We start from the raw sequence: 15,529 nt of genomic DNA on the forward strand, positions 1-15,529 counted from the left end.
TTTCACTTGGGTGCTGTGTAATGCTGGATGGCACACTGATGGAAAGTGTGAGGAGAAGGGCTGATATTAAAACTGACGAAAATGTTCAGCAACTTGAGATCCTCAGGGGAAATGTGGATATTTTAGAGGTAAATATGACATATGATGAGACTGGGTTCGTCGTTAAAGATACAAAAGCACCACACACAAGGTGGAGGCGTCGACGAGAGAGTCGATACATACTCTCAGCACAGACGTGTGCAGAGGCAGATAACGCGCTGACGTCTATGGACGCTCAAACATGGGAAAGAATCAATCTAGAAGCGATGTGTCCATCCCGGAGACATGTGTCACGCTGGTAATGTCAAACAAAAATGAGAGAGTGTCTGGAGTGTCTGGCAGTGTGGTCCAATGGACTTGGCTTTCCTTCTGGCAAATCACTAAGACAAAATGTATGTTTTATGTCAGCAAAACTGTTAAATTTAATGAATGGGAATGAAGGTTTTGTGATTTCGGTCATGTCTTTGTGATTTTAATGATTTTTTTTTCCTGTTGTGTGAAGCACTTTGAATTACCTTGTGCATGAAATGTGCTCTACAAATAATCTTGCCTTGTCTTGCCTAAATTAAATGGGCTCATAAACTGAAAGTGCAGTCTTGTTATGGGGAGGAAGAGCGTTCCAAAGTTTGGGATCGACTGCAGAAAAGGCCCGTTCGCCCAGGCTTTTGAGTCTCATTTTTGGGACACAAAGTTGGAAGTGGCCCTCAGACCTCAGGAGTGTAGGGAACACTGAGGTCTGAAATGTACGCGGGGCCAGTCCGTGAAGTACTTTAAAAACAAACAATGACATCGTAAAATCGAATCTAAAATGAATGGGGAGCCAGTGCAATGAGGATAAAATGGGTGTAATATGTTCTCTAAGACGTGGGCTAGTTAAAAGACGTGCTATGGAATTTTTAACTAACTGTAAGCGTGACAGGTTAGCGTGGCTGATCCCAGTGTACAGAGCATTACAGTAGTCAAGACGTGTAGAGATAAAAGAATGGATCACCCGCTCCAGGTTGCTAAGAGATAAAACTGATTTGAGTCAAGATAAAAGCCTCAGGTGATAAAAACTAGATTTAACCACAACATTTAGCTGCTTATCAAGCTTACACTCTCCATCAATGGTGACGCCATGGTTGGTGGCTGTAGACTTAATTTAGGGTTGGAGAGACTCTAAATCAAAACCAACTGCTTTATTAGGCTTAAAAACAACTGTTTCTGTTCTTGACTCATTCAGGTTAAGGAAATCCATAGCCAACCAAGCCTTGACATCATCCAAACATTTCAGGAGGATGCCAGGGAACTATTTTTTTACTGGCAGATAGACTTAAAAGTGATCTGATATCCCATGTTTTCTTGATATTTTACCAAGTTATAGGAGGTACAAAAAAAAAGAATAGGTCCAAGAATAGAGCCCTGTGGGACTACACAATGTAGAGGAGCCTGTGAAGAACAGTCCCCAACTTTTACATTAATTTACCTGTCAGCCAGGTAGGACCTGAACCACTCGAACGCTGTCTCCCTGACACCTACATAGTGCTCCAAGCGAGATAAAAGAATTGTGTGGTTCACCATGTCAAAAGCAGCTGATGGGTCTAAAAGCAAAAGAACAGCTGCACTCCCAGAATCACCCATTACAAACAGATCGTTAAAAGCCTTTAAAAGTGTAGTTTCTGTGCTATGAATTGACTTATAACCTGATTGATAAATGTCCATTACATTGTCTTTTTGTAAAAAAGAGTGTCGCTGAATAAAGAAGTTAGGCTTCTATTTAGAATTTCCAAAACATTATGCCCAATAGTCACCCAGACCTCTTTGAACAGATGTGCTGGAATGTGGTCTGTGGGACAAGAAGCAGACAAACAGAAATGTCAAAATCAATATACAAAGCTCATGAACCAAGCTCACGAGTTAATGAACCTGGAGTAGAAACATCACATTCTTTGTAGACACTAAAACATTTCAACATTGTAGCTTGTCGTTGAATTTGAGATCACATTAGAAATGAGTCTGCTGCTTTAGAATGTAAATCCATGTTTGCTCACTTTGGATATTTTATTGGCTAAATATAGACAAATACCTCTCTGCTAATATACAGTTCATCGTACAAATTCCCTGTTGCTTTTTGCAAAACACAGCATAATCCACAGTCTTAACAGCGATTGCAAATGTTGACAAAACCCAAACAACAGACAAGCTCTCTCCTCTTCTGTTAGCTGCTCCAACAACAGCCCCCTCTAGGTCTTCCTCTTGCATCAAAATCATCCAGGAAGTCGCCCAAAAGATCCAAGCTGCTTATGCATCTTCTGCCTCCGTACACAGACGGTATGAAAGACAAACACTAAACCAGGACTGGCTCATAGAAGAATTGCTCATATGTCCCCATGGACCGCCTCTTGGGTTTCTGACTGGATTTGGGACTTGGATGCAGACTCAGCCTTCCTCTGCCAGCAAAAATAGAGAGGCATTTTCCCTTGGGGGGGGCACCAAACTATATCAGTGCACCTGCCAGTTCCCTGTAGGGTAGTGGGCTTTTTAGTTTTTAGTATTAGGTGAAGTATGGTGCCAAGAGATGCGGATGAATGCACTCAATCGCAATAGAAATATGACAATTGAATCTGACTCCAACCAAAAGATACATCCAACAAAATACATTTGATCAGATATTCCTCATCATGACCAACGGGTTTCAAAATCCTCATTCCGACTACAAGAAAACTCTTGAAATTGTAATGAAGTTGTAACATAAGCAGTGAAGTCACAAGCTGAGTGACAGAGAACATAGAGATTAGTATCTGAGTATGACCTGTGCTTCCGGTGGTCGGCTCCAGCCGGCTGCAGTGTCGGAGTTCAGAGGTCAACTCTGACTACATGTCTAGCCTTCTCATAGCCCCATGTAGCACTCTCATCTCCTGTCTAATAAAGCCTACGGTCAACAAATTCTTCGAAAAAAAAGAAGAAAATAATTTGTCCCAACCTGTTCCAACCCCTCATCCTGATCCTTTTGCATGGCCATCACTTTTACAAAGTCATATTCTAATTCATTACATTTACGTTCTTTGCACTGCAACAGGAACCCAAGCAACAAACAAACCCACTCTCCACAGTAAAAGAAGTCCATGAAGCGCTGTTTATGATCAGCTTGCCTCTCTTTCCATGTACGCATTGTTGTGTTTGAGAAAAAACTAACAAAATTAAGATTCCTGGTCTTTTTTTTAACTTACAGTTGAAGCAATGTCTACATAGACACAGGATGGAGAATAGCCCATGGCTAAAATTGGGCATATTACTACATGCATATCATGTATGGTCATCAACATGCACTGTTCCCACTAAATAAACTAATAATAAGAATTATTATTATTATAATGTTTGAACAACACCCACTACAAAGTGTCTTGTGACTTTTACATCATTAATTCAATCAAATATTTAAAAAAAATGCTTACAAAATGGCCCTCGGTGTAAGTGTGTAATTATCTCCTTCATGTGATTGCCCGAGTATGTTGCAGTCAGAAAAAGAGTGCCGTTTCTTTGATGTATTGCTAAATCATGTATCTTATTGAAAAGTTAATGAAGCTTTGATATACAAACAAGCAACTTTAAAGCAGATCCTGGACTCAAGAAAAAAAAAAGAAATCTGTAAACAGTGCAGTGTGTACTCAGTGTTTATTCCTTTTTTAGTAAAAAGTGATGAAACGTTTTTCCTCTGAATTTAAATTACTTTCCTGAAGCTTCCAAACATTTGTCTATGGAGACAGAGGAGGCTGACTCATGCTTTGTTTTGTTCATGACTGTGTAAAGAATGATAATGAGCTGTAGATGTTAATGTATGGACTTCGGGTGAGATCAAATTATCTTTGAAAATGAATCTAATTCACATGTTCGGCAGCTCTCCGCTCAGGTTTCTCCGGTTGCTCCAGCGGCATTGAAGGATGGGTCAAATGCAGAGAGTGAATCATTAAAGTGAACCTTAACCTTAATTCCATGGCCCACTAAAGACCAGCCAGCTCACTCCAACTCCTCAGTTTTAATAACATATATACATTGCCTTAGATTAAGTGTATTATATAAAGTTTAAGTGTCAAATATGATCACAGTATCATCTTTTCATCAGAATGGTACAAACTTAGAGACATTGGAAGTCTAACGGTTTTAGGATTCATGCTGAAAATCCTGTTGATAAGTACTAATCAGACACAGTTTGACTTTTTTGTTTACAATAAAAGCATAAGTGGAAAAAAAAGTGCACTAATTTTGCTGGTGGGGGTTCTGCCACCTGCAAGTCTCTGCATTTATCCTATTACACATCTCTTATTTGAGTCTTTCCTGTTTTTCATGCTCAAACGAATGTAAGCGTTCAGCTGCCCCAGTACATTTCCCGTCTCCACAGACGTGTTCCTCCAGGAGCGCCTGTATTTGCAGCTCTAGGGCTCAGGTTAAATGGTTCTCCTTTGTCCCTGTGGGATCAACCACCTGAAGGTCAGACTCTGCTCTGTTTACTCGCTGTAAAAATATGAGGCGTTGTGATAAGACAAAGGGCTGTAAAATGTTTTGCCAAAATCTCTGTTGGCAAAGAGTGTGTTTAGTTGTACACATGGCCATTAAACAAAACAACAAAACTCCTAAAACATTTCGAGATATACATTTTTCTTTTATGTAATATCACCACTAGTTTCAGCTGTAGCGTTTAATAATTTTAGTATTAATATTACTGTTATTATTGTTAGTCATATCCAAACTAACAATTTGACAAAAAACTAGGATTTATTATGTTGCAAAGTTAAGAATGAATAATGTTTTTGCACAGGGTTTTGATATATTTGATTAAAAGATTTTTATTTCCATAGAAAGTCAAGATTGTCATTTTTTGCAAATTTTTAACTGAACATTGCCGTTGTATTACAGTAAATAAGAAAAAAAACCATGTGAACAGCTACAGCGATTGATCGATAGGTCATAGCAACACACATCACCCATAATTATACAACATGACCATGATCGATTTGAGAAGCAAAAAAACATATCGTCCTCACTGACCTCGAGTTGATATTGTGTCAAACGATTCAGTCCATCAAAAGATTTATTCAACAACACAGAAAAGCCTCACCCGATCTGCGAATCAACCTCTACACCACCACCAATGTGTGTAGTGTAGTGTAGAGTAGTGTAGAGTAGAGTAGTGTAGTGTAGAGTAGTGTAGAGTAGTGTAGTGTAGTGTAGTGTAGTGTAGTGTAGTGTAGTGTAGTGTAGAGTAGTGTAGAGTAGTGTAGTGTAGTGTAGTGTAGAGTAGTGTAGTGTAGTGTAGTGTAGAGTAGTGTAGAGTAGTGTAGTGTAGTGTAGTGTAGTGTAGTGTAGAGTAGTGTAGTGTAGAGTAGTGTAGAGTAGTGTAGTGTAGTGTAGTGTAGTGTAGTGTAGTGTAGTGTAGAGTAGTGTAGTGTAGTGTAGTGTAGAGTAGTGTAGAGTAGTGTAGTGTAGTGTAGTGTAGAGTAGTGTAGTGTAGTGTAGTGTAGTGTAGAGTAGTGTAGAGTAGTGTAGTGTAGTGTAGTGTAGTGTAGTGTAGAGTAGTGTAGTGTAGAGTAGTGTAGAGTAGTGTAGTGTAGTGTAGTGTAGTGTAGTGTAGTGTAGTGTAGTGTAGAGTAGTGTAGTGTAGAGTAGTGTAGAGTAGAGTAGTGTAGTGTAGTGTAGAGTAGTGTAGTGTAGAGTAGTGTAGTGTAGAGTAGTGTAGTGTCGTGTAGAGTAGAGTAGAGTAGTGTAGTGTAGAGTAGTGTAGAGTAGTGTAGAGTAGTGTAGAGTAGTGTAGTGTAGTGTAGTGTCGTGTAGAGTAGAGTAGAGTAGTGTAGTGTAGTGTTGAGTAGTGTAGAGTAGTGTAGTGTAGTGTAGTGTAGAGTAGTGTAGTGTAGTGTAGTGTAGTGTAGAGTAGTGTAGTGTAGTGTAGTGTAGAGTAGTGTAGTGTAGTGTAGTGTAGAGTAGTGTAGTGTAGTGTAGTGTAGAGTAGTGTAGTGTAGTGTAGTGTAGTGTAGAGTAGTGTAGTGTAGTGTAGTGTAGTGTAGTGTAGAGTAGTGTAGTGTAGAGTAGTGTAGTGTAGTGTAGTGTAGTGTAGTGTAGAGTAGTGTAGTGTAGAGTAGTGTAGAGTAGTGTAGAGTAGTGTAGAGTAGTGTAGTGTAGTGTAGTGTAGTGTAGTGTAGAGTAGTGTAGTGTAGTGTAGTGTAGTGTAGTGTAGTGTAGTGTAGTGTAGTGTAGAGTAGTGTAGTGTAGTGTAGTGTAGTGTAGTGTAGTGTAGTGTAGTGTAGAGTAGTGTAGTGTAGAGTAGTGTAGTGTAGTGTAGTGTAGTGTAGTGTAGTGTAGAGTAGTGTAGTGTAGTGTAGTGTAGAGTAGTGTAGTGTAGTGTAGTGTAGTGTAGTGTAGAGTAGTGTAGTGTAGTGTAGTGTAGTGTAGTGTAGAGTAGTGTAGTGTAGTGTAGTGTAGAGTAGTGTAGTGTAGTGTAGTGTAGTGTAGTGTAGTGTAGTGTAATGTAGAGTAGAGTAGTGTAGTGTAGTGTAGAGTAGTGTAGTGTAGTGTAGTGTAGTGTAGTGTAGAGTAGTGTAGTGTAGTGTAGTGTAGTGTAGTGTAGTGTAGTGTAGTGTAATGTAGAGTAGAGTAGTGTAGTGTAGTGTAGTGTAGTGTAGTGTAGTGTAGAGTAGTGTAGTGTAGTGTAGTGTAGAGTAGTGTAGTGTAGTGTAGTGTAGTGTAGTGTAATGTAGAGTAGAGTAGAGTAGTGTAGTGTAGAGTAGTGTAGAGTAGTGTAGTGTAGTGTAGTGTAGTGTAGAGTAGTGTAGTGTAGTGTAGTGTAGAGTAGTGTAGTGTAGTGTAGAGTAGTGTAGTGTAGTGTAGTGTAGTGTAGTGTAGTGTAGTGTAGTGTAGAGTAGTGTAGTGTAGTGTAGAGTAGTGTAGTGTAGTGTAGTGTAGTGTAGAGTAGTGTAGTGTAGTGTAGTGTAGTGTAGAGTAGTGTAGTGTAGTGTAGTGTAGAGTAGTGTAGTGTAGTGTAGTGTAGTGTAGTGTAGTGTAGTGTAGTGTAGTGTAATGTAGAGTAGAGTAGTGTAGTGTAGTGTAGTGTAGTGTAGTGTAGAGTAGTGTAGTGTAGTGTAGTGTAGTGTAGTGTAGTGTAGTGTAGAGTAGTGTAGTGTAGTGTAGTGTAGAGTAGTGTAGTGTAGAGTAGTGTAGTGTAGTGTAGTGTAGTGTAGTGTAGTGTAATGTAGAGTAGAGTAGTGTAGTGTAGTGTAGTGTAGTGTAGTGTAGAGTAGTGTAGTGTAGTGTAGTGTAGTGTAGTGTAGTGTAGTGTAGAGTAGAGTAGTGTAGTGTAGTGTAGTGTAGTGTAGTGTAGAGTAGTGTAGTGTAGTGTAGTGTAGTGTAGAGTAGTGTAGTGTAGTGTAGTGTAGTGTAGAGTAGTGTAGTGTAGTGTAGTGTAGTGTAGTGTAGAGTAGTGTAGTGTAGTGTAGTGTAGTGTAGTGTAGTGTAGTGTAGTGTAGTGTAGAGTAGTGTAGTGTAGTGTAGTGTAGAGTAGTGTAGTGTAGTGTAGTGTAGTGTAGAGTAGTGTAGTGTAGTGTAGTGTAGAGTAGTGTAGTGTAGTGTAGTGTAGTGTAGAGTAGAGTAGTGTAGTGTAGTGTAGTGTAGTGTAGTGTAGTGTAGTGTAGAGTAGTGTAGTGTAGCAGTTTCCCTTTTACAGCTGGAGACTGTCAGAGCAAACTGTGCACAGATCAATGAGTACAGACTTTAATTAAAATAAATCCAATGTCCCGAGGACTTTTGGGACCTATTGCTGTCTCTGTCCTGTTCAATAAGGACAGGCCCACACTCACAGAGGCCCACACTCACAGAGAGGCCCACACTCACAGAGAGGCCCACACTCACAGAGGCCCACACTCACAGAGGCCCACACTCACAGAGGCCCACACTCACAGAGGCCCACACTCGCACAGGCCCACACGCACAGAGGCCCACACTCACAGAGGCCCACACTCACAGAGGCCCACACTCGCACAGGCCCACACGCACAGAGGCCCACACTCACAGAGGCCCACACTCACAGAGGCTCACACTCACAGAGGCTCACACTCGCACAGGCCCACACGCACAGAGGCCCACACTCACAGAGGCCCACACTCACAGAGGCCCACACTCGCACAGGCCCACACGCACAGAGGCCCACACTCACAGAGGCCCACACTCACAGAGGCCCACACTCACAGAGAGGCCCACACTCACAGAGAGGCCCACACTCACAGAGGCCCACACTCACACAGGCCCACACTCACAGAGGCCCACACTCACAGAGGCCCACACTCACGTCTTCTGCAGTAGTATAGTGGCACAAGTATATAAGGTGTGTAGTTAAAAGTGAATTATGATCTTAGACCTATTATGCTGAATTAACCATATTAGAATTGCCCCCCCCCTTCTCATTAAACCACTCACAGTTGTATGTAGAGTGATTCATGCATATTTTAGTAAAGACAAGACGCCATTGCTCCGTCTGTTCAGGTCGTCATAACTAACTGTGTCACGCCCATTTCTCTTTACTTGCTTTGATGATGAGGTTTTGGCAGCGCTGTGTCGCCATTTGGGTATATATTTAAAAATACGGAAGTAAGGTGTCTCGTTCAAACTTCTTTCATTCCACTGCCATGTTAGATTAGAACTATGTACAAGACAAAAGCACAATAGGTTTTCTTTAAGCAACACTTACAACAAAACGGGACAGACCTTTTATACTCATTCAGTTGTAGGAGATATTTTACTGGTACCGGTACAAATACTGTAATGTTATTCTTGTTCTCCCACTTAGAAAAGAGGGTGACAATGTCTTGGGAGAGAAAATTGACCAAGACATGAAAAGTAGTCATTTAATACGTTTTTTAAATTAAGTTTTTTCCCAATGTTCAAAGCGTGAAGTCTCTGCTCTGTCTACAGAGACATCATAAATCTCCAGGTGGGGGTTGTATGATGATACAACCTTACCCGCATTCCTGTCACCATGGCAACGTTAGGAGGTCGTCTACAGTTTGCTACACAGAGATTCATTATTGTGAAAAAAAAAACATAAAATCTCTGATACAATAAAGAACATGAATGACAATGATTAATTTAACCATATCTATACAAAAGGCTATAAGACTAAAGTCTGACCTGCTCAAATAAGGAGCAAAAGGATGTTCTTGATTTTTTGGTTCCATATTATCCTTTGAATGGTAACAGGTCTACAGCAACAGAAATAACACACAAGGGAAATTAGAGGCTTCTAGTTTGTTGAAATCTATTCTGATTTATGTGTCCAGAATGATGAGTTTTGAGTGGATGTCTGACAATCAAGGACATCAGTCCTGTCTTATTCTTGTCTAATTGGTGGACAGAGGTGCTGTCCATCATGTTTATAAATGGACGCTTCCCTCTCTGATGCAGTGCAGTTCTGGTATATCACCAATTACCTGAGGCTGCTATTGTCAGCGGGACATAGAGATGAAGAGCCTCTTCAGGAGGTGTTGCTGACTCCACATAATTGACCTCCCTGGGCTTTAACTATGGACAACGCCACTGTAATATACTATTGCCTACATTGACAAGTTTACACTGCTGCCATGCAGCAATTTCCCATATTGTATTGTTTTATTTGCTTATCACACCAGTTAACCGAAGTGAAAAATCAATATTGGCTTTTCAGGTTTCTAATAACTGTGCAAGGATGTACTTAGCTAAACTCCAGTTATAGTTTATTTAACAAATAACAAAACAACTTGTTATTTGGCAGTATGATGTTTTTTCGCCTTTGAACCCGATTGTATGTGTTTTTTTATAAACTCCCAGAAACCTACGAGAAATATAAACTTGTGGGCTTAATGGGAGCGAGGTATTTGTCCATGTCCTTTCTTTTTTACCTTTCAGACAGAAGCAGCACTGACAATGAGCTTTCTATAGTGTGTTGAATAGACGAGGAGCCTCCGAGGGCCCTCCAGCTTCTCACACAGCCCTGAGCGTTCCCTGTGCGCATTATTGACATGTTGCAGATGTCGTTGAACTGTCTGTTTATAGTTCTTTAAACTCAGCCACAGAAATTGCTCTCAAGGTTTTATGATGTTTACGTGTAATAAAATGTACTTTCACTGGGAGCTACTGTTTATGTCTGGGGCAATGTTTCAGTGATAAAGCTGAGCATTTTGTGGTTCAAAATAAATTTTAAAATCGTACCTTTTCTCTATGTGAGCCTTAAAATAACTTACATCATTTCAATACACATTTAAACATGACCTCTACTCAATATGGACAGGTTGGAGTGGCCCATACGCAACATTTATGATCAAACAATAACCATAATCTGGCTTTATAATGATAATTATTGTACGTGTAATAAAAATGAGTGTATGAGTACTCACCTAAGGAGCCCTCTGTTGGCTGCAGCATGTCCCACAGGCAGACCACCAGCACCATGATGAGAACAGCCCCACTGCTTCTGCTCTGAGCGTATCTCTCACTCATCCTGCATTCAAAACAAGAACAAACTCATTATTACCACAGTCTTTTCCTTCCCTTCTTCATTGGTTTACGCACAGACATTGCAGTGGAGCCGTCATCAGACTAAATGCACCGCCACAAAGAGGCAGTTAAACTCATAGCTGGCTCGTCTCCTGTGTTTATATAGAGTTAGACAGTCTTATCTTGTCTCCACACAAAACAAACTACAGCTGTGTTGGTGTAAAAATATCTGTATCTCCAAATCCTGTCTACTCACAACCGCCTCTCACTCACAAAATGCAATAAAGCAAAGTCTAGAAAAGAGCACTGCCATCAGCCACAGGTTTGCCACATAAAGTTTATTATAGTTTAAAGTTAATTTTCGGATTGAATTGCCTTTGAAATTGTTGAACCACCAGTGCATGCAGTAGTATTAGTACAAATTAGGCATTTGAAGTGGCAAAGCGCCATAATGTATACTGTGATAATTATCCCGCAAAGCCAGAATGATGCAGTACTACTAATGTAAGCTCTGTCATATTGATCTAGACTTACACTCTTGGAAATTGTTGGTGAAGAGAAGAGACTTTCAGCTGAGTTTCAGCCCCAGTGACATGCAATAATGATAAAACAATACAGCATCATATCTACAGGTTTTTACCCTTGTTCTCTGTCCAGTCCAGCTAGTTTCACAAACACATTCACTATTTTCTATCATATATTTATACAGTGATCCAATACAGTAGGTAGGTTGAAGATGTGAGACAGGCTTCTACTCTAACAAAGTTCAAATCTAAGCTAAAGACAGTTTTGTTTAGCTGTGCGTATGACTGAAAGGATTTTTCTTCTTCTCTTTTATGACTTCAATTGTTTTTAATTAGTTAATTTTATTGTATTTCTGTTTCTGTAATTTCTTTGTGATTTTAATGCATTTTTCCTGCTGTGTGAAGCACTTTGCCTTGTGTATGAAATGTGCTCTACAAATAAACTTGCCTTGCCTTGGTAAATGTGATGAATCCACAAACAAACATGGGTATATACATATTCAGAGGGCAGGCAGTGGGTGAGCTAATGCCAAAAAGAGTCTGTCTCCAGCAGAAAGCCTCCAACTGCTCGTATCAGCTTGTCCCTCTCTGCTCTGCCTCTCTCTGATGAAGAGTCTGGACCACACTCCTTGATCCATCCGACCCACTGTGAGTCTCTACACTGACAGACAATGATCACATTTCAAACAGGGCTGCAGTTCGGTAATTACTGGAACAGACTTGGGATCGTGTGGCATCGTGGTACCGTGTTACAAGCAGCATTTTCTCCTTGGTTACCGCCTCCTGCAGCCCCGTCGCCGCCCCCGTTGATATATAGATTGGTTGATCCTCTGTGGGGTTCTCATGTATTTTCTGCAATTAATTTCATTTTAGCAATCCGAACATGACCTTTCTTGTGGATTATTTTACAGCCGCCACGTGTGGCCCGGCACCAGGAGACCCGATAATGACGTAACATAACTGTATACTCTGTGTGATCGGGGGGTCAAACCTATGCTGAGCCTCAACTAATATCCAAAATGTTGACTTATCTTATTAGATGCAGTTGTTAGGATGTTTAGATGGTGAAATGTATTAATTTCAGAAGGTTTCAAGTGTGTGTGTGTGTGTGTGTGTGTGTGTGTGAGTGTGTGTGTGTGTGTGTGTGTGTTTGTTTTGAGTGTGTGTGTGTGTGTGTGAGTGTGTGTGTGTGTGTGTTTGTTTTGAGTGTGTGTGTGTGTGTGTGTGTGTGCGTGTGTGTGTGTGTGTGTGTGTGTGAGTGTGAGTGTGTGTTTGTATGAGTGTGTGTATGTTTGTATGAGTGTGTGTTTGTTTGTTTGTTTGTTTCTTTGTTTCTTTGTTTGTTTCTTTGCTTGTCAATCAAGCTGCAGCAAAGCCAACATTCACTTCAATACTTTAGTAAACTTAATCTCGAGAGTAAGTTTCTTAAACTTATCGAGACGACTCATTTTCAACTGCAAAACTTGCTTGAGCGAAGACAACATGTCACGCTGTAGTTTGAGACATCATAAGTCTAGTTTTGTACTGTTGTCCTTGCCCCGCCCTCTTCCAAGACACACTTCTTAACCTTCACTTTCATTCTGACAGATTTACAGCGTGTGGTTGGGACAGTCTGTGTTTATAATGGGGGAAGCAGGAAATGTGTGCTTCCAGTTCAGAGCTCTGTGTGAAACAGAGTGTTATGGCCGTCTCAAAGTGCACTGCTGTAAATTCCTGTAAAGTCCCCGCAGGCCGAACCGCTGCAGGAAGACACATCTGAGATTTGTTACAGTTTGAAAACATTTTATGCCTTTGATCTTGGTGCTTGAATCCACCTGTAAAAAAACACTGCTTCCGGATCTACAATGGTGTTTTTTTTTTTAGCTCATCTTTGATTTAGTGTCAATTTCAGAGCTGAAGAAAAGATTACAGACGTTTGGTATTGTTGTTGACTTTTGGGGACTTGGGGAACAGACAGTACTCGGTTGGGTCATGGTGTTTTGGTTTGGATTTTGGGTTTATTTACTCAGAGCGCCTGTTTCAATAGACAATCTGTGACGCAGACAGTGGGAGTTGTGAACAGAGAAGCCCCTCTCAACTTTGAGCACATCTTTTTTGAAGGCCTCTCCGATGTAAACTGCATGTTATTTGACCTGCACTTTACCAATAACTACTTGAACAATAGCTGCAAATGCTGTTCATGCTTAGTCACTGTTAAGCTGTTCAAATTAAATTCCTTATTCCTGGTAATTACTGAATCATTAATGTAGGATGGATTGATCTTGATGAATCAGGGTTAGATGTGAATTGTGTGTATTTCCGTCCACATTTATGTATCAGATTAATAAAAGTTTGGAAGAAATTTGTGTATTATTGAACTATGCAAATAGGACTAACTGTTTATTATAATAAACTCTTTATTTAAACCTCTTTAGATTTGATATTGTATTGTCAAGAGGGACTTGTGGCCATAAAACAGTTACACACATTAACACAAACAGTTTATCGACAATATAGTTGAAAACAAGGGAGAACATATGGAATGAATAATGAGTTTATTTGCAAAAAACAAATCTGTGCCATTAAAAAAAAGGTTGCAATTTACTCTTTGCAGCAGTATTTTCAAAGCCAAATCTGTTAAAAGAATTTAATTTCTTGATAAAACTCAACTACATTAACGCATGTGGAAGATGGTAGAAAAACAGCAACAATAACACATATTTGAACACATTCCTATAGTATATTGATTTGCATATATAAGTTAGCTCTAGCTCTCAGTTCTGAACAGAAGTCTGCTGTTGCTGGAAGTTTCTAATAGTGTGTTTTCTTCTCTCAACACTTCATGTATTATGTATGGCTATTGTCACAGAACAGGCCTTGAAGTGCAAGTCTTAATATATGCTAATGATTGCCATAAGCACAAAACACGAGACGCGCAACGGAGCGGACGGGAAAACAAATACAAATAAACTACAGCCTCAATTAGATGTTTAATTATCTGCAGATTGTTGGGGCGTCTTCATCTCGTCTTCCGGCAGCAGCGGTGAGACTTCTATCTCCTCGCCTCTTTGAGCAGCACTCACAAAACTTTCAAATGCAAATGAACACCTTTTTGAGGAATAATGCATATTTCTTTGACTGGTGCCACCTCAGTAGTTCTCCCAGGGTTTTATGTGCGAAAAAAATCCAGAGATAGAATTTCATCCCTTTGAGCAGAATCAGTTGTTGAATGTACTATGAGCCTGTGGAGGAGATTTCCTACAACTTAAAGACGTGGATTTGTCTCAAAGTGAATGTAAACTGAAATGCCCATCACTGACTACAACGTAAGAGTCTAAAGTGTCTAAAGAGCAGGTGGTACTTTTTACTCTAAATTGAGTCATTTCTTGGCTCATACTTTGTCTACTTTGGTCCTTTTATTTTGAAGTAACTGTATCTTTCTCGGGTACATTTTTCTGATACTTGAAAACGAGATGATGCAGCTCAAAAGGGCCATCCAAAATAAATAATATATGTATCCTCCCAAGAACACAATACTGACTTAACCATGTGCAATAATGTCACATTCATGTGCATAACTGTTGAAAATAGAGTGTTTATTTTACCATTATTATTAGCATTGTCTTAAGCTAGCTGTTTTTTTTTTATTTTATTTCATTTTATTTTTATTTGTATCTTTATTTATTTTCCCCCTCCATTCCTTATTAAGAAATGAGAGGTTTGTCTATAGGAGTTTTTGTTTATAAGAGTTTTGTGGACAATAAAGGAATATCTTATCTTATCTTGTCTTAAAAAATCTACAGTCCAGATTTGTTTCATACAAAGTTATTGCTTCCAATGTATATTACAAGAACTATCTTTCGAGTACGACTACTCCACTTAATGTCTTCAAGCCTTTAGCTGGTGTATCGTCCCTCACACAGATCTCATTTCCCATTTGGGCTCATGGTCTCATCTGATACAGTGGCATTAAAAGCTAAATATAACGCTCTATTGGATCTGACAGCAGAACAAAGAGGAACACTTCAATGAATGCAGGAAGATCTCTGACCTCTTTTTAATGGCTGTCCCATTTGTGTCACTTATTTGGCTTGATTTGACGGGCAGATACACAGCTATTACACTTCTCATTAGAGAGTGGAGACCGTCGACCTTGGCCTATTTCAAGTCTGTTGTTTGCAGAGAAGTTGAAAACAGTGCGTCACTTTTGTCACCCGCTCTCTGCGTCAAGGCCGAGTTAAAAGCTGCACTTTTTCAGATCAAAGCAGGTCACTTCATTTGCATATTATCGTTTTAAAAGAAATCATGCGTTTGTTATATTCTGTCTGTGGAGGGAACAGTTGGACAAGTGTTGATGATATTGTACAGTGGCAGCTCTATCCCTGAGCAGCTTTTATGTTTCAGGAGCGTCTTCTTATCCCTAAACTGGTTTAAATTCCACTAAAACCAAGTGGATGATGTTCTCAAGGTTGAATAACTTTACAGTGCCGCCTGTC

At 39.9% G+C, this 15,529-nt stretch overlaps 1 protein-coding gene across 1 annotated transcript in view; it reads right to left on the minus strand.

Annotated features, from left to right (window-relative positions):
- The window catches only part of LOC140367313 (chemokine-like protein TAFA-2), a 66,741-nt gene that overhangs the window by 15,980 nt on the left and 35,232 nt on the right, over positions 1–15,529 (minus strand). The window contains exon 2 of the mRNA XM_072453723.1: positions 10,431–10,534. Coding sequence (XP_072309824.1) covers positions 10,431–10,533 — 103 coding nt within the window. The 5' untranslated portion in view covers position 10,534. The remainder of the gene's footprint in view (positions 1–10,430; positions 10,535–15,529) is intronic.

This window comes from Eucyclogobius newberryi, unplaced genomic scaffold (assembly GCF_026437365.1).
Source record: "Eucyclogobius newberryi isolate DKJ021-1_F unplaced genomic scaffold, fEucNew1.0.hap1 SCAF_2, whole genome shotgun sequence".
In the NCBI taxonomy this organism is placed as follows: domain Eukaryota; kingdom Metazoa; phylum Chordata; class Actinopteri; order Gobiiformes; family Gobiidae; genus Eucyclogobius; species Eucyclogobius newberryi.